Below are 23,979 nucleotides of genomic sequence, written 5' to 3' on the forward strand. Positions count from 1 at the left end.
CTATACACAACACTGTCATGCCTACACACAACACTGTCATGCCTATACACAACACTGTCATGCCTATACACAACACTGTCATTCTTATACACAACACTGTCATGCCTATACACAACACTGTCATGCTTATACACAAAAGTGTCATGCTTATACACAACACTGTCATGCCTATACACAACACTGTCATGCTTATACACAACACTGTCATTCTTATACACAACACTGTCATGCCTATACACAACACTGTCATGCTTATACACAACAGTGTCATGCTTATACACAAAACTGTCATGCTTATACACAACACTGTCATGCTTATACACAACACTGTCATGCTTATACACAACACTGTCATGCCTATACACAACACTGTCATGCCTGTACGCTACACTGTCATGCCTGTACACTACACTGTAATGCTTATACACAACACTGTCATGCTTATACACAACACTGTCATGCTTATACACAACACTGTCATGCTCAAACACAACACTGTCATGCCTATACACTACACTGTCATGCCTGTACACTACACTGTAATGCCTATACACAACACTGTCATGCCTATACACAACACTGTCATGCTTATATATAGAACACTGTCATGCCTATACACAACACTGTCATGCCTATACACAACACTGTCATGCCTATACACAACACTGTCATGCTTATATATAGAACACTGTCATGCCTATACACAACACTGTCATGCTTATACACAACACTGTCATGCCTACACACAACACTTTCATGCCTATACACAACATTGGGAATTGGCTCAGTGGTTGATTAAGACATATACTCATCTGGACCTGGTTTGGGTCCTTTTGAATATTATCAATTTGAAATCTGTTTATGTTTTAGTCCCATGGAATATTTTTATTGTCAACTTCAGTGTCAGGGGTATTATAAAAGCTTCTCATTCTGATTATTAAGGCCGACTGGTTTATATAGGCAAAATATATGTAAGTTTTCCATTTATTCTTTGGTACAGAGCTGGAGTGGTGTGTGCCTTTGTCACCAACGATCTCTTGCACCGATATCTACGAAACGAAGACAACAAAGGGCTTGCAGGGAGACTTGGAAAGGCTTTCACTGGATTTGACAACTACGTTGAAGGAACAATGAATGTGAGTTTTGTCATGATGAAATCACACTATGTTGGAGTCTACGTCAGTGTTCTTGAGGCAGTGGGGCGATCGGGATCGATAACACATGATAACACACAACATAATCACTTCATGACAACACGATAACTCATGATAACATGTGATGACACACAATAACAGATGATAACTTGTGGAAAGTTACTGGAGAAGATGAATTTTAACTCAGATTGTATTCTTACCCACAGGATGTTCAATCTAGGGCACTGGGAGCTTTTGACACAACAAGAACCACTCTGGTTAGAGAGATCAACAGTAAGATATTTACCATATTATTTCCATGCAATACAAGTGTATAATCTTTTATTGTTACAGAAAGTAACTTGTGTATCGTATCATTGCATAAAAAACTCATGATACACCAGTGCACCGATGTATCGTTTCACCCCTAATACTGACATGTGATAGTAATACATACAATCAACTGTGTCTTCTTGTAAATACCGAAGTACGATAGTAAAAGGATGAACTGTGATTCATGTAGGAGAGCATATCATAATGACATGTACAGTTTATACTTAATGAACATGTTCAACAAGGCTTTTCAAGGTCCTCACTACTTGTTATACCCCCGACCAAAAAGGTTATACCAAGGTTTCGTCAGTCCGTCCGTCCGCTCGTCCGTCCGTCCGAAAACTTTGTCTGCGCGATTTCTCTTTAACTATTCAGTGGATTCATCTCAAACTTAGTACATATAATCTGTGTCATATGGAGGGGTGCAGTCAAAAGAAAAAAATGTTTTTATCAATTTTCCATTTTTTTATGAATTTTTCAAACCTTAACCCTATCCATTATATAAATTGAAACTACTGACACACTAGGCGGGGTATTAGTGAGCAACGCTCACTTTTGCCCTTGTTAGTTATGAGATATTTGTATAAAAGATGTGATGGAACTTCTTCTAAGAAGAAATTTTAGGAACGTTGATTATTTTATGTTTATGTTGTGACTCTTCAGCTACAGCAGGCAGTGCAGTCGACAGAGTGGCTGATCTGGTCAATGCCTCATCACTGATTCAACAGGCTGGAAATCTCAGTAAAAGTAAGTAACAGTTTAAACTCCCAGGAGTTGTGTCCCCTTGGTGCAGATTCCAATAAAGTTCTGTAGCAGTATATATAAGATATTAGATGTTGATTGACACTCAGTAATATTCCAGCTGCATGATGGCTGTCTGTAAATAATTGAGTCTGGACCAGACATTCCAGTGATTGACATCGTCAGCATCAATCTACGCAATTGGGATACGATGACATGCATCCACTAAGTCAGCGAATCTGACCACCCGATCCCGTTCGTCCCCTCTTAAGGACAGCAATAGTCACCTCTTCCGACAAACATAGGTTGCTGATGACCAAATGCTCTTAGCAATATTGCAGCAACCTTTAAGTATGTTAATTAGTGCCATAGGTGATTCGGAGTGCAGTTTCCGTCATTGTAACCTATCATCAAATTGAAGGATTTATTATCTTATAATTCCAGATCAGTAACTGTATCAGTATGAATCCTGTGTATGAAATGTTTGAAAAGTTTATGAATTTGAAGATTCATTTACTCTCTGTTGCAGATGTTAATGCCACCCAGAAGGATTTGACAGACGTTGCTACTTACCTGGTCAGTCTCCAGCATGATGGGACCCAACTCACTGCACGGCTGAACACAATCAAGAACAACTTGACATCAACCTGTGCCAGCCAAGCTTGTAACCAAATTGATTTTTCACAGTATGAGACAGATGCTAACTTCAGTAGTGTAAGTTGATGTAGAGTTTGTGTGTGTGCTTTTGTTTCTTGTTAATGCCGTACTCAGCATTATTCCAGCTATATGACGGTGGTCTGTAAATAATCAGGTTTGCATCAGACAATTCTTTGAATGACATTATGAACATTGATCCATACAATTGGAATACGATGACATGCATCAAACAAGTCAGGAAGCTTGACCACCCAATCCCGTTAGTCGCCTCTGACGGCAAGCATAGTTGTCCCTCATGATGCGTGGGTTGAAAAAGACCAATTCTAACCTGGATCTTCACGGGTCAGTTGATGTAGAGAGGCAGGGGTGAAAGTAAGGATTCACCTTCCATTACCATACATTGTGGTATATCAAACTATGGATGTGTTGCAATTGTTTGCCCTATGATTGTACTCTGTGTTTGATCAGATTAGAGTTTCTTCCCTTTAGTTTGAGAAGCAACAGGGAGGATCAAGGCAGACGTTGACATTGTCGGCAATACTTCCAATCTCATAAAAATCAGATCTTAGTTCTCGCTGTTGTTAAACAAAGATCTGAGGACATCCCATTACGGGTCACGTCAGAACGACCTTTCATCCGACCAATCAAAGCGTCGCTTACCAGATCATGAGAGTGACAGTCAGAACGGCAGGAACAGCCCGTATCGCTGATTCCGTCATAATTATCGACTATCTCTCACTTCCGTGGGATAAACATTTGAACAGAAGAGGCGTTGCACAGTATGTGGGAAGCACTGCCATGCAATCTCAACCATATATTAGACATTCCGGAATGTTCGTTTGTTCAGTTTTAAAAAATTTAATCGAGAACTGTGTCAACATATTTTTCAACCGTAGTCTGAAATGGGAGTCACCAGGTTGAAACGCGGGCAGTAAAGCTTGAGAAAACTGCTTTCTAATTGGCTGATGTCGACTTCTTGTTAGTTATTTCAGTGGTCGGTCAAAGTTCACGAAAGGTCGTTCTGACGTGACCCGTAATGTGATGTCCTCCGATCTTTAATTAGCGGCAGCGAGAACTTAGATCTGATTTTAATGAGATTAACAATACTTCATTCGTTTCTATTTCATTGATTAATATAATTATTAAGCCTTAAGTTTGTATAATACTATTATAGTAGTATATCTAGCCCCAGTAACCACCCCTAGTTGTGACTGAATGGTGATTGGTTGGTCACAATGAGTGACCAGGTTGATGATGTGAAGACATATCCAAGGGTCTTGCCTGAGGTATTTCTCTCACATATGTCCTTTAGAGAAACTGCCTCCATGGTCTAGTGGATAGAGCGTCTGCCTGGATAGCGGAACGTTAGTGGTTAGATCCCGCTGCATCATACCAGTAGATGTTAAAAGATGGCATTTGTTGTTACCCAGCCTGGTGCTCGGCATAAGGGTCTAAAACAAGGATTGGTTGGCTTGTAGTCAGTATACAATGTTGTTAGTTTTATATCCAATCTATCCATGTATCTCAGTGGTATATCAGTGGTATCTCAGTGATATCTCAGTGACATCTCAGTGGTATCTCAGTGGTATCTCAGTGGTATTGCACTGGTATCTCAGTGATATCTCAGTGGTATCTCAGTGGTATCTCAGTGGTATCGCAGTGGTATCGCAGTGGTATCTCAGTGGTATCTCAGTGGTATCTCAGTGGTATCTCAGTAGGCTAGCACCATTAAGCTGGACTTGTCCGGACAAGTACAAACAGCCGAACACACATATCTATTGAGAATTATTCTGGTCAGAAAAAGTCACCATTGCCGCAAAGCGTGTTAAAATCCGAATAAGATGAGGAATTGAAGGTGGCAATGTCTGAACTGTCTGATGTGTGTCACCCATGATTTGCCACTGTGGCATGTCATTCTTGTTATCAACCACTGGTTTAATTATTTAAGTAGCTGACATCCCATTTCCTGCAATTATGAGGCATTTGTTTTATTTCAGCTGAACGACCTTTCTGCAGAAGCAGGCAATGTGTCAAGGAGCCTTGACATGCAGACATTCATTGACCAGGTAATCATTAATTTGCTCAAAACAAAAATGTTCTAAGGCTCAATGAAATATTTTTTACATATATCTCATTTATGGGAAAGTGGTTATATACACAATTAACCTTAATACACTCAACTTGTGACTGTTGGAGGGGGAATGGTTGGCACAGTTGTCAAATGTGCTGGATTTCGCTTTGGAGATTTGCATCCTTTACTCCTGCAAAGATTAGGGGGGCATGATTGGCCCAGTCGTCTAAGGCACCGCCATTCGCTGTGCAGATTTGCGTCCCTTGGGCACGCCAGAAAGCTATGATTGTGGGTTCGCCCCGATTATGTTTCTAGGTTGGTCAGCACCATACTCGTGCTCGTGGGTTTCACCTAAGTGGAAAACGCCTGAGACCTGCATCATTTCGGGCTTTCCTCCCACATTAAGCTGACATGCCGCGATATAACTGGAATACTGTTAAAAGTGGCGTTAAACCCAACTCACTCACTTACCCTGCAAAGATTCGCTGACTGGGGTTGGAATTCCAGATTTGTACTGATTATGATTCTTGCATTATCAGCACTCTACCCATCTTGTGGATTGTAAAAGTCCTGCATCACTTTGGGCTTTCTACCTACTAAGGTGACACAGTGATATAACTGAAATCCTTTTCAAAGTGGGATTAACCCAACTCACTCACTCAGTTTTTCTTCCATTCGCCAATATACGATCATCAGGATAAATAATTTCTCTGACAACTATTGACTAATCATTGTTGTTTTCTTGTGTCAGGCGAAGGACACCTTAGATCAAGCTAAGAGGAATGCTAGTGCGGAGATCCAGGGTCAGATTAACAGTAAGTAATAGTAAAACTGGAGTCTTGTGGAGATTTCGGTTTAGAGGCGACCAAATGGATCTGGAGGTCAGGATTGGTGACTGGGTAGCTTGTCCTAGTACACCAACATGGATTGTTGATCGATATTACCATCACTGGATTATCTGGTCCAAACTCTGCAATTTACAGCTGCTGTCATGTAGCTGGAATATATAAACAAGCAAATTAAGGGTGGAATAGAGCTGACTAGGTGGGTACTGAGTAGGACCCGGGTACCCACAGGACTACCTGAACCACTGGTTAGTCACATGATATATTGTTTAAAGACAAAAATTATCTAGAACTCTATGTTTACACAACAAGTCACTAATTTTCGCAGTTCTTTCTGACTACTATATCTATTCCTACTGACTTTTATATGTTTGAATAAAAATAAAACCTCAGTCAACTTCAGTGTATGCACCAGATCGTTTTATACATGTATCTAAACGCATTTTGCCAGGGCTACGGTCAAACTTTTCCCAATCGGCCAGTTTGTACCTACCTTTTGAAAATTACAGCGGGTACCCGGGTAGGGTCGGGTAATAGGGGGGTGGGTACCCGGGTAGTAAATTTGGACTCGTCCCAGCCCTATTTCAATTTAGAATATTAGTATGTTTTCCTGACCATATATTTGACTATTTTCAGAGTCGGTGAACACACTGGACAACATCCGCAGTAACATTGAGAAACAGATTGGTGATTTCAGGACACAGTTCAATCAGACTGTAAGTTTGTCAAAATTATGAAAAACAAATGTTAAGCTGTTGTAGCTATGAGAAATTAAGATCCATCAGATCTAATTGGATTAATGATGTCTTCTGCCAGGAATTTGGAAAGTAGTCTTTTCTGATTGGCCCATTCAGAGGTTTCAAATATCAATAACCACCTCTGAAATAGCTAATTTGAGGACTGCATCACCACAGAAGCTAATATTTGTAAGAAAGTATTTCTTTCTCAATCATCAAATACTTTGAAAGAGATGAACAAAATCAAGTATAAATCTTCCTGTTGTCTCAGGTGGTGGAATGGAAGAGTTGTGTCCCTTACCAAGATTTGACGTAATTATGATCCAAGATCTGTCCACACCCTACCCAGACTTATGTGTTCCTGCAAGCAGTGTCTATGACCTACTTCACTTGGTGTTTCCAGGCACAAACAGATGGCTTGAGGGGAAGTAACTGGAACACTGTATTACAAGAGAGCACTGAGATTAGTGCTTAGTTGTCATCACTTGAAAATATTTCTATTTTGCTGTTTCAGACAAAATTTGCATCCGATACAATGAAGACTCTGAATGAGACCACAAGCCCATCTATGATGCAGTATTATGACTATGTGTAAGTGATTTCATTTATAATATTAATGATGATGATGATGATGATGATGATGATGATGATGATGATAAATATAATAATCATAATGTAACTGATTTTGTCAAACGGGGATACGTGTGAACTTCCTTAATTGAGATTAAAAACAGTTGTGTTCATATATATATTGATTGTGTCGATTCATGTTTTGTGTTGTGTTGTGTTGCAGGTGATACACAGGTATCAATGTGAGCAGTGTCTACCTACTGATTGTGTTGTGTTGTGTTGCAGGTGGTATGCAGGTATCGGTGTGAGCAGTGTCTACCTACTGATTGTGTTGTGTTGTGTTGCAGGTGGTATGCAGGTATCGGTGTGAGCAGTGTCTACCTACTGATTGTGTTGTGTTGTGTTGCAGGTGGTATGCGGGTATTGGTGTGAGCAGTGTCTACCTACTGATTGTGTTGTGTTGTGTTGTGTTGCAGGTGGTACGCAGGTATCGGTGTGAGCAGTGTCTACCTACTGATTGTGTTGTGTTGTGTTGCAGGTGGTACGCGGGTATCGGTGTGAGGAGTGTCTACCTACTGATTGTGTTTTGTTGTGTTGTGTTGCAGGTGGTACGCGGCTATCGGTGTGAGCAGTGTCTACCTACTGATTGTGTTGTGTTGTGTTGCAGGTGGTACGCGGGTATCGGTGTGAGCAGTGTCTACCTACTGATTGTGTTTTGTTGTGTTGTGTTGCAGGTGGTACGCGGCTATCGGTGTGAGCAGTGTCTACCTACTGATTGTGTTGTGTTGTGTTGTGTTGTGTTGTGTTGTGTTGTGTTGTGTTGTGTTGCAGGTGGTATGCAGGTATCGGTGTGAGCAGTGTCTACCTACTGATTGTGTTGTGTTGTGTTGTGTTGCAGGTGGTACGCGGCTATCGGTGTGAGCAGTGTCTACCTACTGATTGTGTTGTGTTGTGTTGCAGGTGGTATGCAGGTATCGGTGTGAGCAGTGTCTACCTACTGATTGTGTTGTGTTGTGTTGTGTTGTGTTGCAGGTGGTACGCGGCTATCGGTGTGAGCAGTGTCTACCTACTGATTGTGTTTTGTTGTGTCGTGTCGTGTTGCAGGTGGTACGCGGGTATCGGTGTGAACAGTGTCTACCTACTGATTGTGTTGTGTTGTGTCGTGTTGAAGGTGGTACGCGGGTATCGGTGTGAGCAGTGTCTACCTACTGATTGTGTTGTGTTGTGTTGTGTTGCAGGTGGTACGCGGCTATCGGTGTGAGCAGTGTCTACCTACTGATTGTGTTGTGTTGTGTTGCAGGTGGTATGCAGGTATCGGTGTGAGCAGTGTCTACCTACTGATTGTGTTGTGTTGTGTTGCAGGTGGTATGCGGGTATTGGTGTGAGCAGTGTCTACCTACTGATTGTGTTGTGTTGTGTTGTGTTGCAGGTGGTACGCAGGTATCGGTGTGAGCAGTGTCTACCTACTGATTGTGTTGTGTTGTGTTGCAGGTGGTACGCAGGTATCGGTGTGAGGAGTGTCTACCTACTGATTGTGTTTTGTTGTGTTGTGTTGCAGGTGGTACGCGGCTATCGGTGTGAGCAGTGTCTACCTACTGATTGTGTTGTGTTGTGTTGCAGGTGGTACGCGGGTATCGGTGTGAGCAGTGTCTACCTACTGATTGTGTTTTGTTGTGTTGTGTTGCAGGTGGTACGCGGCTATCGGTGTGAGCAGTGTCTACCTACTGATTGTGTTGTGTTGTGTTGTGTTGTGTTGTGTTGCAGGTGGTATGCAGGTATCGGTGTGAGCAGTGTCTACCTACTGATTGTGTTGTGTTGTGTTGTGTTGCAGGTGGTACGCAGGTATCGGTGTGAGCAGTGTCTACCTACTGATTGTGTTGTGTTGTGTTGCAGGTGGTATGCAGGTATCGGTGTGAGCAGTGTCTACCTACTGATTGTGTTGTGTTGTGTTGTGTTGCAGGTGGTATGCAGGTATCGGTGTGAGCAGTGTCTACCTACTGATTGTGTTGTGTTGTGTTGTGTTGTGTTGCAGGTGGTATGCAGGTATCGGTGTGAGCAGTGTCTACCTACTGATTGTGTTGTGTTGTGTTGCAGGTGGTACGGGGGTATCGGTGTGAGCAGTGTCTACCTACTGATTGTGTTGTGTTGTGTTGTGTTGTGTTGCAGGTGGTATGCAGGTATCGGTGTGAGCAGTGTCTACCTACTGATTGTGTTGTGTTGTGTTGCAGGTGGTATGCGGGTATTGGTGTGAGCAGTGTCTACCTACTGATTGTGTTGTGTTGTGTTGCAGGTGGTACGCAGGTATCAGTGTGAGCAGTGTCTACCTACTGATTGTGTTGTGTTGTGTTGCAGGTGGTACGCGGGTATCGGTGTGAGCAGTGTCTACCTACTGATTGTGCTTTGCTACTACTTGGGGGTACTGTTTGGACTGTGTGGGGAGCGACCGGGCTACGACGCCCCCTGTTGCAACAAGGGCATTGGAGCCAACTTTCTAATGGCGTGAGTTAGGAAAAGCTAAATATATGACTTATGAAAAATAGTAAGAGCATGGGGCCACACAGCTATCGTAACTTCAGCAATTAGTTCTTGTTGAAGTAAGTCTGTTATGAAAATAGTTGCACCATGGTGATAACCCTGTGGACAGACTGCCATGAGTGAAATGGTAGAATCTGATGAATGTTTGAAGAGAATCCATATGTACCTTTATTTTGTGTGTTTATTCATTCTTTATTTCCTCGCTTGAAGATCCGGGGTAGAAGGGGTCTTCAGCAACCCATGCTTGCCATAAAAGGCGACTAATGGGATCGGGTGGTCAGGCTCGCTGACTTGGTAGATGCATGTCGTTGTATCCCAGTTGCATGGATCGATGCTCATGATGTCAGTCACTGTATTGTCTGGTCCAGACTCGATTATTTGCAGACTGCTGTCATATAGGTGGAATGTTGCTGAGTGTGGCGTTAAACAACAAACAAACCTTTATCCATTCCCTTTCGGCTGCCTCTGTGGTGTAGTAAATAGAGCATCTGCCCAGAGAGTGGAAGGTTGGTGGTTCTCTGGCCCTGTCGTACGAAGATATGCTACAAGATGGTACTTGTGGTTCCCAGCCTGTTGCTCAGCAGTGCAGTAAGGAGATTAACAAGGACCACATTTAACCAGTACAACCTGTCTGGTGTATATAGCATGTAGTTTCTTAAACTGATTGTATGTGTTGTTTTTTGTTTTGTTTGTTGTTTAACGCCGCACTCAGCAATATTCCAGCAGTCTGTAAATAATCAAGTCTGGACCAGACAATCCAGTTATTTATATAATGAGCATCGATCCACGCAATTAGGATAAGTTGACATCCATGAACCAAGTCAGGGAGCCTGGCCACCCGATCCCATTAGTTGCCTCTTGCGACAAGCATAGTCGCCTTTTATGGCAAGCATGGGTTGCTGACGGCCTATTCTACCCCGGATCTTCACAGATCTATTGTATCTGTGAGTCACATTAGAAGCTGAAGTAGCAATGAAATTGGTAGAAAGAATCTGTAGTGAAATAAGGCATCGAAACCATAAAAGGAGTTAAAATCCAAAAGACAATGCCATCTCCATATACAAGAAGTGCAACTTGAACCAGGCACAGTTGAGCCACACTCAACTGTAGGTTGCAGGTCACTGTAGTTGATGTTGTGTTGCTTCAGCGGCGTGGGCTTCAGCTTCATCTTCTCCTGGCTGCTGATGCTGCTGGTAGCCCTATTCTTCATCATTGGCGGTCCTACCTTCACCGAGATCTGCCGCTACTTTGATGCCCATGACCCCAGTCAAATCAGGGTACGTTAGCTTTCACAGAAGGGTGTATAGTTGTCACAACTTTGTGTTGTAGTATGTGTCCTTTAAATCTTTGTGCAAGGAGCTTCTTTTGAAGATAAGAGTTAAGAACATATGAACAGAACTGCTTGCTCAGAATTCTGAATCTTATTTTTGAAGGTTTTCTTTGATTCAGTCTTTACAGTGACATGGCAGGTTGAATTAATTTCTTGATTTTGTTTTTGGACATTAATGATGTCAATATCATTAATTTCAGATTTTTTTAGATCTCAGGTGAACTCTTGAGTGAACTTTGACCGCCCAGTCTAAAAAAAGGATATCTAACCCTTCACTTCTTTTTTATCTTAACAAACAAAAACTACCAAAGAACACAAGCATGCCCTTAGTGGCACTCCATATGGGTTCTAGAGGCCATGGTGCTCAGAAATGACAATGACTATAAGTTCACTCACTCACTCAAGTGTATCTTAATAAGTTTCAAATGATTTCATGGCATTTGATTGGTAAACCAGGCTCAGTGTTTAAATCTATGTTTCAATAAACTGAAAACCAATTACAATATGCGGAACGATGTCACTGATTTCGTATTGTGTTTTGTGTGTTAATGAATGAGCAAGCATTCTGTTGTAATTTTTTACGTATTTATTTATAAGAATTGACTTAAATATGTTTTTGCCTTTTTGGATGCATGAACATAAAGAATGGTATGCACACTTTTGAGTTAATCTCCTATGAGTAGTTAAACAGTATGCAGACTGGTTTTTACATTTATACGCACAGAATTGCCAAAAATATTGAAATCAATTTTTTAATATTTGACAGTTCATCATTGATCCACTGAGCCAACAGTTCAACTTGTCGCAGACCCTGTACAAAGATCCTACAGTGAAGTTTGATCTGGTCAAGGTGCTGGAGTAAGTATTTTCCCATCAATCATTGTGACCTACTCTTGTCCTTGATTCAAATTACAATGATTTAAACTACCATTTTGCTGCGGGCTTGGCTCGTCTGTGAAACATTAGCCCCCACCCAACCCCATTTTACTGGTTGAGTAAAGTTTGCAATCTTGTGGTTTAAAGCCACCCCAAAATTTCCCGAAACATCAACATGAGTTAGCCATGAGCAGCCAAGCCAACTGTAGTCATCAGTTTCTTGGTGTTCTTCATTGCTTGCTATATATCAAAGGACCTCAGTCATGCCGAAGACCCGGGTTTGATTCCCGACATGGGTACAATGCATGAAGCCCATTTTCCGCTGTGATATTGCTGGAATATTGCTAAAAGCGACATAAAACCACACTCTCACACCTAAGGACATCAGAAATAATTTAGTGTAGCCCCTCACATATATTTAAACACTTCATTTATCATTATCATATAATTGGTCAGTTGCTTGGTAGGATGTAGCCAATGGAAAGAATGGTGTCTGATCATTTACAAATAAGTAAATTGCAAGTGATTCTGTGGCATTTTTTTGCTTTTATGTTTCCATAACTGAAAACAATTAGGCTATGCCCACCAATGGACTACTGTTTACTGATTGGTTGATAATAAAATGGGCAGGGCTTGTGTTGCTTTATTGTGCTGATTGATGTGGGGATTCCAGGGCCGAATAGGTCTCCAGTGACCCATACTGGTCGTCCTGTGGGGATTCCAGGGCGGAATAGGTCCCCAGTAACCCATGCTGGTCTCCCTGTGGGGATTCCAGGGCCGAATAGGTCTCCAGTGACCCATACTGGTCGCCCTGTGGGGATTCCAGGGCGGAATAGGTCCCCAGTGACCCATGCTGGTCTCCATGTGGGGATTCCAGGATGGAATAGGTCCCCAGTGACCCATGCTGGTCTCCCAGTGGGGATTCCAGGGCGGAATAGGTCCCCAGTGACCCATGCTGGTCTCCCTGTGGGGATTCCAGGGCCGAATAGGTCTCCAGTGACCCATACTGGTCGCCCTGTGGGGATTCCAGGGCAGGATAGGTCCCCAGTAACCCATGCTGGTCTCCCTGTGGGGATTCCAGGATGGAATAGGTCCCTAGTGACCCATGCTGGTCTCCCTGTGGGGATTCCAGGGCGGAATAGGTCCCCAGTGACCCATGCTGAGCTCCCTGTGGGGATTCCAGGATGGAATAGGTCCCCAGTGACCCATGCTGGTCTCCCTGTGGGGATTCCAGGGCGGAATAGGTCCCCAGTGACCCATGCTAGTCTCCCTGTGGGGATTCCAGGGCAGGATAGGTCCCCAGTAACCCATGCTAGTCTCCCTCACCAAAGGCTCCCACAATACAATGTTTATTCCTAATGTATATTAAATGATAGCTAATCATCTCTGTGTCTTTCCTTCAGTGATTGTAAACAGAACAAAGCTGTGTACAAGGCGCTGAAACTAGAACACGTGTTCAACCTGTCGTCATTGATTAATCTCAAAGTAAGTACAGTTGGTTCACATAGGAACTTTTGAAAGCAGTCACATACAGTCGCAGTACATTTTGCAGCATATTCTTAATATCATACCATGTGAAATTATTGCAGTAAAATTGTAACACCATATAAGTTGACAATGAAGCCTTCCACTGCTAGCAGAAATTCACAAAATAATAACACGACACCAGCTACTAACCCGTTCAAATGGTACAAATGGATTATGATAGAAAAGTTATATGCAACACTTTTTGTGATAAGTAAATTATTATTATTATTTATAATGATGATGATGATGATGATGATGATGATGATGATGATGATGATTCTCAATCCCAGGGGGTCTGTGTAGTTCGGTCATTATCAGCACCACAACCCGCTGTGCAGAGTTCAGTCATCACAGAAGCTATGACATCATCCACTGTGTCATGATGAGAGTGCTATGGATAACTTTCGTATTTTACAGTATCTATAAACACTGTCAGTCCCGAATGAAAGTTCTTTGCTATACAAATACTCACTAACACCTCCAAAACTGAAAACATATTATATTGTTTATCACCTGAAACAATCTTTGGTTTTCACAGGATGTGGATGCAAGAATTGATGAAATAGCTGCACAGAACTTCACCTTACCTGAAATTTCTTTGATCAGTCCTGAACTGAGAAATAGGATTGATGAGTTTGGCCAGTCAGGACTCGACAGGATTGATTTTGCTTCATTTGATAATCAGGTGAGACTCTTTGTTTGGCTGGATGTATATCCCCTTAACTGGGAGAGGGGGCACAGGTGGCACAGTTGTCTAAATGTGCTGCCATTTGCTGTGCAGAGTTGTGTACCTTCAGGGTGTCAGAAACTGTGACCATGTGACCATGTGACCATGTGACCATGGGCTGGAATCCCTGATTCGCACTGTTTGTATTCTAGGTTTGTCAGCACAATATCTGTGGGTTTCACTCATGTGGTATATGTCTAAGACCTGCATCGTGTGGGTCTTTCCTCACACGTCAAGCTAACACACTGTGATATAGGACTGAAATACTGCTCATAGCTGCATTGGCCGCCTCCGTGGTCTAGTATTTGAGTGTCCGCCCAGATAGCCGAACGTCCAGGGTTCGATCTCCGGCTGCGTCATACCAGAATACATTAAAAGTACCTCTTGTTAGCCTGTCTGGTGCTCGGCATTAAGGGGCTAAAAGGACTGGTCGGCCCTATTTCATCTCACCTTTATTATGAGATACGATGTAAACATTGTGTGTTTTCAGTGCGGAGATGGTGTACAAGCAGATCTAATTTCGCTTAATTCAGGTTTGAACCAAACTCGCTTGATGAGGTTTCAAATGTTCATTTTAGCTTGGTTAAATTAAATTTAAATGATTTCATTGGAAAAGTGATTTGAAAGACCTCATTGACTAATCAAAAACAAGTCTTTTCCAAATTCATTGTAGTATTTTTTTTATGAATGTTATTTCAACACTATTAGTATCCAGTGAGACCTCATGAATCTGAGCGAAATTTTCATGATATAAGAGTCGTGTGTACGTATTTACTGTTTATTTTAAATATAATCAAACATTCCCAACTCTACTTACACAGAAACAATTTCTGGACTAGGAACCTGAGGAATTTCCTATTGATTTGAGTTGTTTTTTTGATAATCTCAATTTTTCCATCAGATATCAATATTCATAAATACATTTTCTTGAGAGACTTCATTCTTCTTCGTAAGACTTGTGGCTGTTTTTGTTCACTCTTAAAGCCCTTCATTTCAGATGGTGTGTTGTTTGACAAGTGGGAGCAGATTCAGTGTCTATGTCATTTCTCTGCTGATCAAGTGCACTATCTGATTAATTAAACACTCATAAGGCGATGTTTTTTAGTTGCTTTACAGATTTCTTTTTTGTTCTTACAATGTAGGTGGTAGAGACGAACAGAACAAAACAATGTCTCGACTGCACTAATGGGTCACATGAATGTCATCTTTTTCCCCGCCTAGATACGACCATGCAACTGGAATTGTCAAAGGGCTGTACATGCTTGCCGTAAATGGCGACTATGCTTGTCGAAAGAGGCGACTAACGGGATCAGGTGGTCAGGCTTGCTGACTTGGTTGATGCATGACATCGATTCCAATTGCGTTGCTCAGTGCTCATGATGTCAATCATTGGATTGTCTGGCCCAGACTCGATTATTACAGACTGCCGTCATATAGCGGAAATATTGCTGAGTGCGGCGTTAAACAATAAACCAACCAACCAACTCTCAGCGGACTACATTGCTTCAAAATTTGCATTCAATACTTTGCTATGTATTTCGTATTACGCAGTGAGCCTTCTTTTCAACACATCTATTATTTATACCATTAGCGTCGGCGGCATTAAAAGAAATTCAGAAGAGTAATTTTAGTTGAATTTTTTTTGTTCAATTTGCTAATTATGTCAGCGGATCTGTAAACCCAACAACACCAATATTAGAGTTGTAGGATGGTCAGGATGGTCAGTATCCATTCCAAACCCATACACCTCCGACTGCACCTGCCCAGTATTTGAAATGACATAGCTGAAATCACTCAGGTCAAGGATGGTTTTTGAGTCATTAAAATCTTGTCATTTGGGTGGATTGTTTATATTTTTGGTTTAATTTTTGGTGTTGGTGCATGCATCCAAAGATGGCAGCAACTGAATAAACATGCATATTATCAACAGAAAATGTGTCAAAAGATATTAGTTTCTGCTTTGAACAATTGTAACTAACTTGGATTTTATATGTCTCCAAATGATGAATACGATGAAAGGTCAGTCATGGCGTTTCATGTGTGGGTATTGCCAACATATTCTTGCATATTAAGTCATCTGTACTGAATGTTTCATTGCCATTGTCTGCTTGTTTTTTTAAGCTGAATAAGGTAGGTTGGAATGTGGATGTAGTCATGTTGGCATGACATGTAAGGATGGAATGTTGTAGCCAGGCTGTGCATGTAGCCCTTGCTCTACAGCAAGGTGTTTCCTACCGTCTCTATGTACAGTACATGACGTGACAACACGTGACAGGACAACATGTGACAGGACAACATGTGACATGACAACACATGACAGGACAACGTGACAGGACAATATGTGACAGGATGACCTGTGAAAACACATGACATGACAACACGTGACAGGACCACACATGACAGGACCACACGTGACAGGACCACACGTGACAGGACCACATGTGACAGGACCACACATGACAGGACCACACGTGACAGGACCACATGTGACAGGACCACACATGACAGGACCACATGTGACAGGACAACATGTGACAGGACCACACATGACAGGACAACACGTGACAGGACCACACATGACAGGACAACACATGACAGGACCAGACATGACAGGACCACATGTGACAGGACCACACATGACAGGACCACACATGACAGGACAACACATAACAGGACCACATGTGACAGGACCACACATGACAGGACAACATGTGACAGGACCACACATGACAGGACAACACGTGACAGGACCACACATGACAGGACCACACGTGACAGGACCACACATGACAACACGTGACAGGACCACATGTGACAGGACCACACATGACAGGACCACACATGACAGGACAACACATAACAGGACCACATGTGACAGGACCACACATGACAGGACAACATGTGACAGGACCACACATGACAGGACAACACGTGACAGGACCACACATGACAGGACCACACGTGACAGGACCACACATGACAACACGTGACAGGACCACATGTGACAGGACCACACATGACAGGACAACACGTAACAGGACCACATGTGACAAGACCACACATGACAGGACAACACGTGACAGGACCACACATGACAGGACAACACGTGACAGGACCACACATGACAGGACCACACATGACAGGACCACACGTGACAGGACCACATGTGACAGGACCACACATGACAGGACCACATGTGACAGGACAACATGTGACAGGACCACACATGACAGGACAACACGTGACAGGACCACACATGACAGGACAACACATGACAGGACCAGACATGACAGGACCACATGTGACAGGACCACACATGACAGGACCACACATGACAGGACAACACATAACAGGACCACATGTGACAGGACCACACATGACAGGACAACATGTGACAGGACCACACATGACAGGACAACACGTGACAGGACCACACATGACAGGACCACACGTGACAGGACCACACATGACAACACGTGACAGGACCACATGTGACAGGACCACACATGACAGGACCACACATGACAGGACAACACATAACAGGACCACATGTGACAGGACCACACATGACAGGACAACATGTGACAGGACCACACATGACAGGACAACACGTGACAGGACCACACATGACAGGACCACACGTGACAGGACCACACATGACAACACGTGACAGGACCACATGTGACAGGACCACACATGACAGGACAACACGTAACAGGACCACATGTGACAAGACCACACATGACAGGACAACACGTGACAGGACCACACATGACAGGACAACACGTGACAGGACCACACATGACAGGACCACACATGACAGGACCACACATGACAGGACCACACGTGACAGGACAACACGTGACAGGACAACACATGACAGGACAACACGTGACAGGACCACACGTGACAGGACAACACGTGACAGGACAACACGTGACAGGACAACACGTGACAGGACAACATGTGACAGGACCACACATGACCTGGTTTGAATAATGCATGTCCGACTTGCCCTAGTTCAGCCTGCCCGACAGCTGAGCTACTCTTCTGTCTTACTGTACTGACACTGCTTGAACTGGATCGGCTTGTGGATTGCAGTTTAATACGGAAGACACTTCCCCAGTGTACCAGACTTAGTGTAGTGAATATTGCCCATTGCGTAGCTAGCATGCACACTGTCATGCAGAAACAGACTGTATTCATGTTGTGATGCACATAACCATCCGCCATTGAGTTGCAGCAGCATCTCTATACATATAATAAGCAGGGAAATGGTGTGTGTATATATATATATATATATATGTATGTAGGCTGAATGGGATCTAGGGTGTGAGGCTGATACAATCTCATTAAAATCAGATTTTAGTTTTCGCTATCGCTAAACAAAGAGGACATCCCATTACTGGTCACGTCAGAACGACCTTTCATCCAACCAATCAGAGCGTCGCTTACCAGATCATGAAAGTGACAGTCGGAATGTGTTTTCTGATCAAGCAACAAAGATATATTTAACACGGGGTATTCCGAAAGACAGTTACAGGTTTTATGATTATATCCATACAATCTAGGCCATCTATGAGCCATTCCAGAATGTTCTTCTTATCAGTTATAAAAATTTTAATCGAGAATACTTCAAAATATGTTTTGAAGCGTAGTCGCCAGTTGGAAACCAGTGTCGTAAAGCTCGATAAAGCTGCCTTCTGATTGGCCAATGTCGATTTCTTGATAGTCATTTCATTGGTCGGTCAAAATTCGCGAAAGGTCGTTCTGACGTGACCAGTAATAGGATGTCCTCTTTGTTTAGCGGTAGCGAGAACTAAGATCTGATTTTAATGAGATTGGAGGCTGATATACAGATGATAGCATTAAATGCATGTTGGTGTGCAGCTGTGGAGGGTATTGTCACATGTGACAAACTGGCAGGTGACCAATGATAATATCTTTGTCAGTGAGCAAATTGGAAGATGTTATTTTGTACAAACATGAAGAGGACATAGTGGCCCAGCTATGAATGGTAGTCGGAATTGCTGCACATCGTTGATCACTGGTACAAAGAGACTTTATACTGGAGCTAGTGAATTAGGTTTCATTTTGCTGTCCGCATGGGTGGCCTTATGAAGAGTTGTGTCCCTTGGACATGACAGGATCCTATTTTGTTGGTTTGAATTCCAGTTTTGCCAGGATTATAATTCTTGGTTGTCATTACCAAGCCTGTGCACGTGGGTTTCACAAATGGGGGCAAACGTCAAAGAGCTGCATCACATGAGGCTTTCCTCCCTCATCAAGCTGACTTGCAGTGATGTATCTGAAGCACTGTTTAAAGTGGCGTTCCAACAAACCCACTTCTGAACTCATGTTGTCAGCAATGTCATGTGACTTGTCACATGACCAAGCTAGGACCTGACAAACGAGTGTGTGAATTTCAGTCTTCCTTCCTTCTATAATGATATTATTTATTAACAGGTTTCATTGTCCTTCATTGCATGAACGTAGTTGGGAAATGAACCATTGCATGTTCTAAAGAATGTGTCTCTCTTGTTCTAGGCTTAGAAATAATTTTTACTCTGCCTTTTCAATTTTCTTGCAATCTGAAATCACTGACCATCAGTCTTGTGAGATAACTTTGTACTTTCAATGACGTTGCCACTTCAAGCTGTATCATGGGGGGGCGGTCGGGTAGCCTAGTGGTTAAAGCGTTCGCTCGTCACGCCGAAGACCCGGGTTCGATTCCCGACATGGGTGCAATGTGTGAAACCCATTTCTGGTGTCCCCCGCCGTGATATTGCTGGAATATTGCTAAAAGCGGCGTAAAACCCCACTCACTCACTCACTCACTCACTGTATCATGGGTCATAGCAAGAAATGTTCTCATCTTATATTCATTGTCATGCAATAATTAAGTTTCCTATAATCATGGACCCGTGAAGATCCGGGGTAGAATAGGTCTTCAGCAACCCATACTTTGCCGTAAAAGGAGACTATGCTTGTCGTAAGAGGCGACTAACAGGATCGGGTGGTCGAGGTCGCTGACTTGGTTGATGCATGTCATCAATCCCAATTGCGTGGATTGATGCTCATGATATCAATCACTGGTTTGTCAGGTCCAGACTCGATTATTTACAGACCGCCGTCATACAGTTGGAATATTGCTTTGTGCGGCGTTAAACAAACAAACAAACAAACAAACAAGTCCTATAATCATGCTAGTGTTTGTTCCACACACTGTGGCCTGTATATTCCGATGTGCATGGTCAAACTTAACTGGTACCGCTCTGCAGAATGCTAGAGTACACAGAGTCAGTTTAACTTTTGTTCAGATGTCTGCCCTTTGGGTGGAGGCTTTTTTTCTTCATCTTATCATCTATTTGGCAATGTGTTTTTAAGCCTATAATTTTTTGTTAGAGGACTTTATATTTTGTTTGGCAAGTGTGTTTGTACAAAATGGATAATGGTATGCAGTTGTTGCTTCACTAATTCTGTCCAAATGTTTTTTCTGATCATGTTTCATTTATGCATGTCTTTTGTTACATTTTAGACTAATAAGAAACTAACGAGCACTGACCTGACCGAGGCAGCTGGACAATTGGAAAGTGCTGCAAACGGAACTTCTGATCCGGTGAGTGGCCAGCGTTTTCTATACAGTAAACTATGGTTATAACGAACTAAAAGGGACCACTAATTTCAGTTTGTTATAACCGTAGTTCGTTATAGGCACATATACAGCCTATTTTCAGCAAATACAGTTTGTTATATCTTTCTGTTCGGTATAAGCATGTTTGTTTCTAAATGTAGTTTACTGTATTTAAAACCAAGTTGAAGAAAGACAAGTTCTATGGATGAACAACTTCTTTATTACAATTAGTGCGACGTTTCGATGTAGATCCTAACACCTTTATCAAGCAAGTGATACGAAACGTCGCACTAATTGTAATAAAGAACTTGTTCATCCATAGAGTTAAAAGCGGCGTTAAACCCAACTCACTCACTCACTCATCCATAGAACTTGTCTTTCTTCATCACACCAACTTTGCAATGCCACTGAAAGAAGTTAAAACCAAGTTGTTCCAGCAAAGCATGAGATTTTCATGAAGTGAATTAGCAATCTATTTCAAATAATTTGAAAATGTGCAGATTCTGGGTTAACATAGGTCACCAGCTATCAATAAATCCACTTAATGGATCGAGTGCTGAGGCTCAGCGACTTTGTTGATGGTGTGTCAGCGTATTCCGATGGCATGGATTGTTGTTTATAATTTCAGTCACTGGATTGTCTGGAACATCAAGTAGCTGGAATATTGCTGAGTTAAACAATAAACACATCAAATAGCTTGAAAGAGATTATGGAAAAATTATGAAGACAATATATGCATTAGCTTCCTAATTACCTGCGTCCATGATAGAGTAACATGAGGTTTACATGAAATAACATTGTATTACAACCATGAAATAACCCGTAGATTTCTATGAACAAGTTAATTTCAGCTTTTGATATTTCTTGAGTTAAAATAACTTTTGTTATTTATATTGCAGACGCTTCAGGGAGTGCTTCGTGCTAACGCTCAAGCTCTGAGAGAATTGCATTCTACTTATGTTCTCAATATGACTGCAAATGTGGTTTGTATTTTATATTTGTTCTCCTTTCGGTACTTGAATCATAGCCATACATTCTGTGGTGTATCTTGTGACCTTAAGGTCCATCGTCCATTACGTCTCGGAGATGTTAGCTCATGGCTAATCCCCATTTCCATGTAATATTTGAAAAATATGAAAATGTTTGAATGCTTCACAAAAGTATGTGAAAGCTTCTTCATCCACTCCCAGTGGTAATGTGAGTTCAGAATATGTAGACAGCCTCCGTGGTCTAGTGGTAGAGTGTCTGCCCAGAGAGCGGAAGGTTGGGGGTTTGATCCCCGGCCTCGACATACCAAAAGATGTTAAAAGATGGTAATTGTTGTTACCCTGCCTGGCGCTTGGCATAAAGGGGCTAAAACAAGGACTGGTCGGCAGTGTCGTATAAGTCCAATAATCTTGACCATGATGTTAAACCCCAGCCATTTTACCTCACCTCAGAATTTGTATCCCAGATGGGCTTGATTTTTGTTCCCGACTGGACTTTATAAATCATGTTTGTTTGTTGTTTCATTAAATCATGTATGTCATGTATGTAACTAATTTTTGTCATGGCAACTGTAGAAAAGTGGATGTGTGTTGTCAGTGTAGTTGCATCCCTCGGCCCATACATCTATGGTCACAACTAAAGACATCTGAAAATTTAGAATTTGAACAAACGAACAAACAACTACTTTTGTAATACAACCTACCATGGGTCTGTGACTTTCAAGCAGTAATATTACTTCTTTTTTTTCAGAACAATCTGAAGAGGGCCCTTAATTCCCTGAAGACTCACAGGAATATAGCAGTATGTGCATGTCATAAAATTTCAATCCTTTTCTTTACAAAAATTCAAAAACCAACCTTAACTTATGCATTTTTATTGTCATCTTTGTGAAAACATTACCAAATTAATACTGTTGAACATTACCATGTCCCTAGGATATTTGAATTGAAAAGATGAATATGTATATACATGTATGTTCACAAATAGAAATTAAACAAGTTGACATGAATATGCTTGTCTTTTGTTTTCAGAACCTTACGCTAGACCTTGTAGCCAATTTAAATGCTTCACAAACCACCTTCAATAATCGGCGCAATGGTTTAGTGAAAGAGGTGAGTTTTTTCACATGAAAATAATCATAATAACGATAATACACAATTAATGAAGAGCAAGACTGAACTCTGGGGAGGGCATGTTATAGTTTGTTCTGGTCAACAGACCAGTGTGCATTTCATTTGCATTCTCAACTCCCTGGGAATAATACATACATTGATTCAACTTAGAAAAAAGATGCGAGTATTGTGTGCAGTTGATATAGAAGCATCCATAAGTAAATGGAAAGGGAAAATTCATATTTAGTTTGCTTGTCCTTAAGTTTGGCGGATGAATTTGAAAAGGCCTTGAATTTTATCACTAAAATTCTCCATGTAGCCTGTTTAAGCACTTGCGGTCAAATCTTGTATATTTTATGTTCAGGTTATAGGTAATCTGACAGATTCCCTGAAGTCCACGACACGGTCCACTGTTGACGATCTCATCAATACGGTAGGTATGGGGAGAGTCCTTAATCAGTGGGACTGATTCGAGTTATACCCAGGGTTTTCCTCATTGTATTTAGGTTTGTCAGCATCCATTTGTCTGGATTTCCCTATGTGGTGAACAGAAAAGACCTGCATCACATCGGACACTCCTCCCACATAAAGCTGACACACTGTGCTATAACTGAAATACTGTTCTGAGTGATGTCAAAACCAACTCACTTACTCTCACTCTCTTCCCTCTCTCCATATTCGTAGAGTAAATTTACTAATAAGAATACCATATTAGTTTTGAATGAATTAAGCAAATACCGTATATTACAATGTCTGTAGAAGCCCTCCATTCTGCATATAAAACTGTCCCCTTTGGCCTCTGGGGGATAATTATATTTGGTTACTGTATATCATGATATTAAGATACTTGGTAGATATTGGTGAGATCACATGACATAAATAATAACAATGTTTTTTTCTTAATATGTGTGTTTAGGTGGAGAACAATGTAGGTCGATGCAAGCCTGTGTATGATTCAATCTATCAAGCTACAGACTCCATCTGTGTTGCAGGGCTCAATCCACTGGTGAGTCAATTCCAATACCTCTAAAGTGAATGCTTAAGTTTTCAATACCTCAAAAGTGAATGCTTAAATTTTCAATACCTCAAAAGTGAATGCTTAAATTTTCAATCCCCCAAAGTGGAATGTTTAAGTTTTCATGAAATTTTATCATTACCATTGAC

The 23,979-nt window shown here is 41.8% G+C and overlaps 2 protein-coding genes across 6 annotated transcripts in view; both read left to right on the top strand.

Moving 5' to 3' along the window:
- The window catches only part of LOC139468003 (prominin-1-like), a 76,629-nt gene that overhangs the window by 41,690 nt on the left and 10,960 nt on the right, over positions 1 to 23,979 (top strand). For all 5 annotated transcript variants that reach the window (XM_071249651.1, XM_071249648.1, XM_071249649.1 and 2 more), the window contains exons 4-22: positions 1,001 to 1,136; positions 1,361 to 1,427; positions 2,130 to 2,213; positions 2,737 to 2,921; positions 4,862 to 4,930; positions 5,687 to 5,750; positions 6,417 to 6,496; positions 7,032 to 7,108; positions 9,440 to 9,586; positions 10,770 to 10,899; positions 11,719 to 11,810; positions 13,232 to 13,313; positions 13,894 to 14,040; positions 20,621 to 20,701; positions 21,616 to 21,699; positions 22,454 to 22,504; positions 22,735 to 22,815; positions 23,180 to 23,248; positions 23,732 to 23,821. In XM_071249651.1, the coding sequence (XP_071105752.1) occupies positions 1,001 to 1,136; positions 1,361 to 1,427; positions 2,130 to 2,213; positions 2,737 to 2,921; positions 4,862 to 4,930; positions 5,687 to 5,750; positions 6,417 to 6,496; positions 7,032 to 7,108; positions 9,440 to 9,586; positions 10,770 to 10,899; positions 11,719 to 11,810; positions 13,232 to 13,313; positions 13,894 to 14,040; positions 20,621 to 20,701; positions 21,616 to 21,699; positions 22,454 to 22,504; positions 22,735 to 22,815; positions 23,180 to 23,248; positions 23,732 to 23,821 (1,816 nt within the window). The remainder of the gene's footprint in view (positions 1 to 1,000; positions 1,137 to 1,360; positions 1,428 to 2,129; positions 2,214 to 2,736; positions 2,922 to 4,861; positions 4,931 to 5,686; positions 5,751 to 6,416; positions 6,497 to 7,031; positions 7,109 to 9,439; positions 9,587 to 10,769; positions 10,900 to 11,718; positions 11,811 to 13,231; positions 13,314 to 13,893; positions 14,041 to 20,620; positions 20,702 to 21,615; positions 21,700 to 22,453; positions 22,505 to 22,734; positions 22,816 to 23,179; positions 23,249 to 23,731; positions 23,822 to 23,979) is intronic.
- LOC139468941 (sperm acrosomal protein FSA-ACR.1-like) lies at positions 16,467 to 18,409 on the top strand (the record flags this gene model as incomplete). The annotated part of the gene is made up of 3 exons (XM_071251081.1): positions 16,467 to 16,838; positions 17,069 to 17,518; positions 17,839 to 18,409. Coding segments are annotated over 3 exons (1,065 nt in total), but the record flags the coding sequence as incomplete, so codon positions are not given.

This window comes from Haliotis cracherodii, unplaced genomic scaffold (assembly GCF_022045235.1).
Source record: "Haliotis cracherodii isolate W230 unplaced genomic scaffold, xgHalCrac1.p SCAF_2, whole genome shotgun sequence".
In the NCBI taxonomy this organism is placed as follows: domain Eukaryota; kingdom Metazoa; phylum Mollusca; class Gastropoda; order Lepetellida; family Haliotidae; genus Haliotis; species Haliotis cracherodii.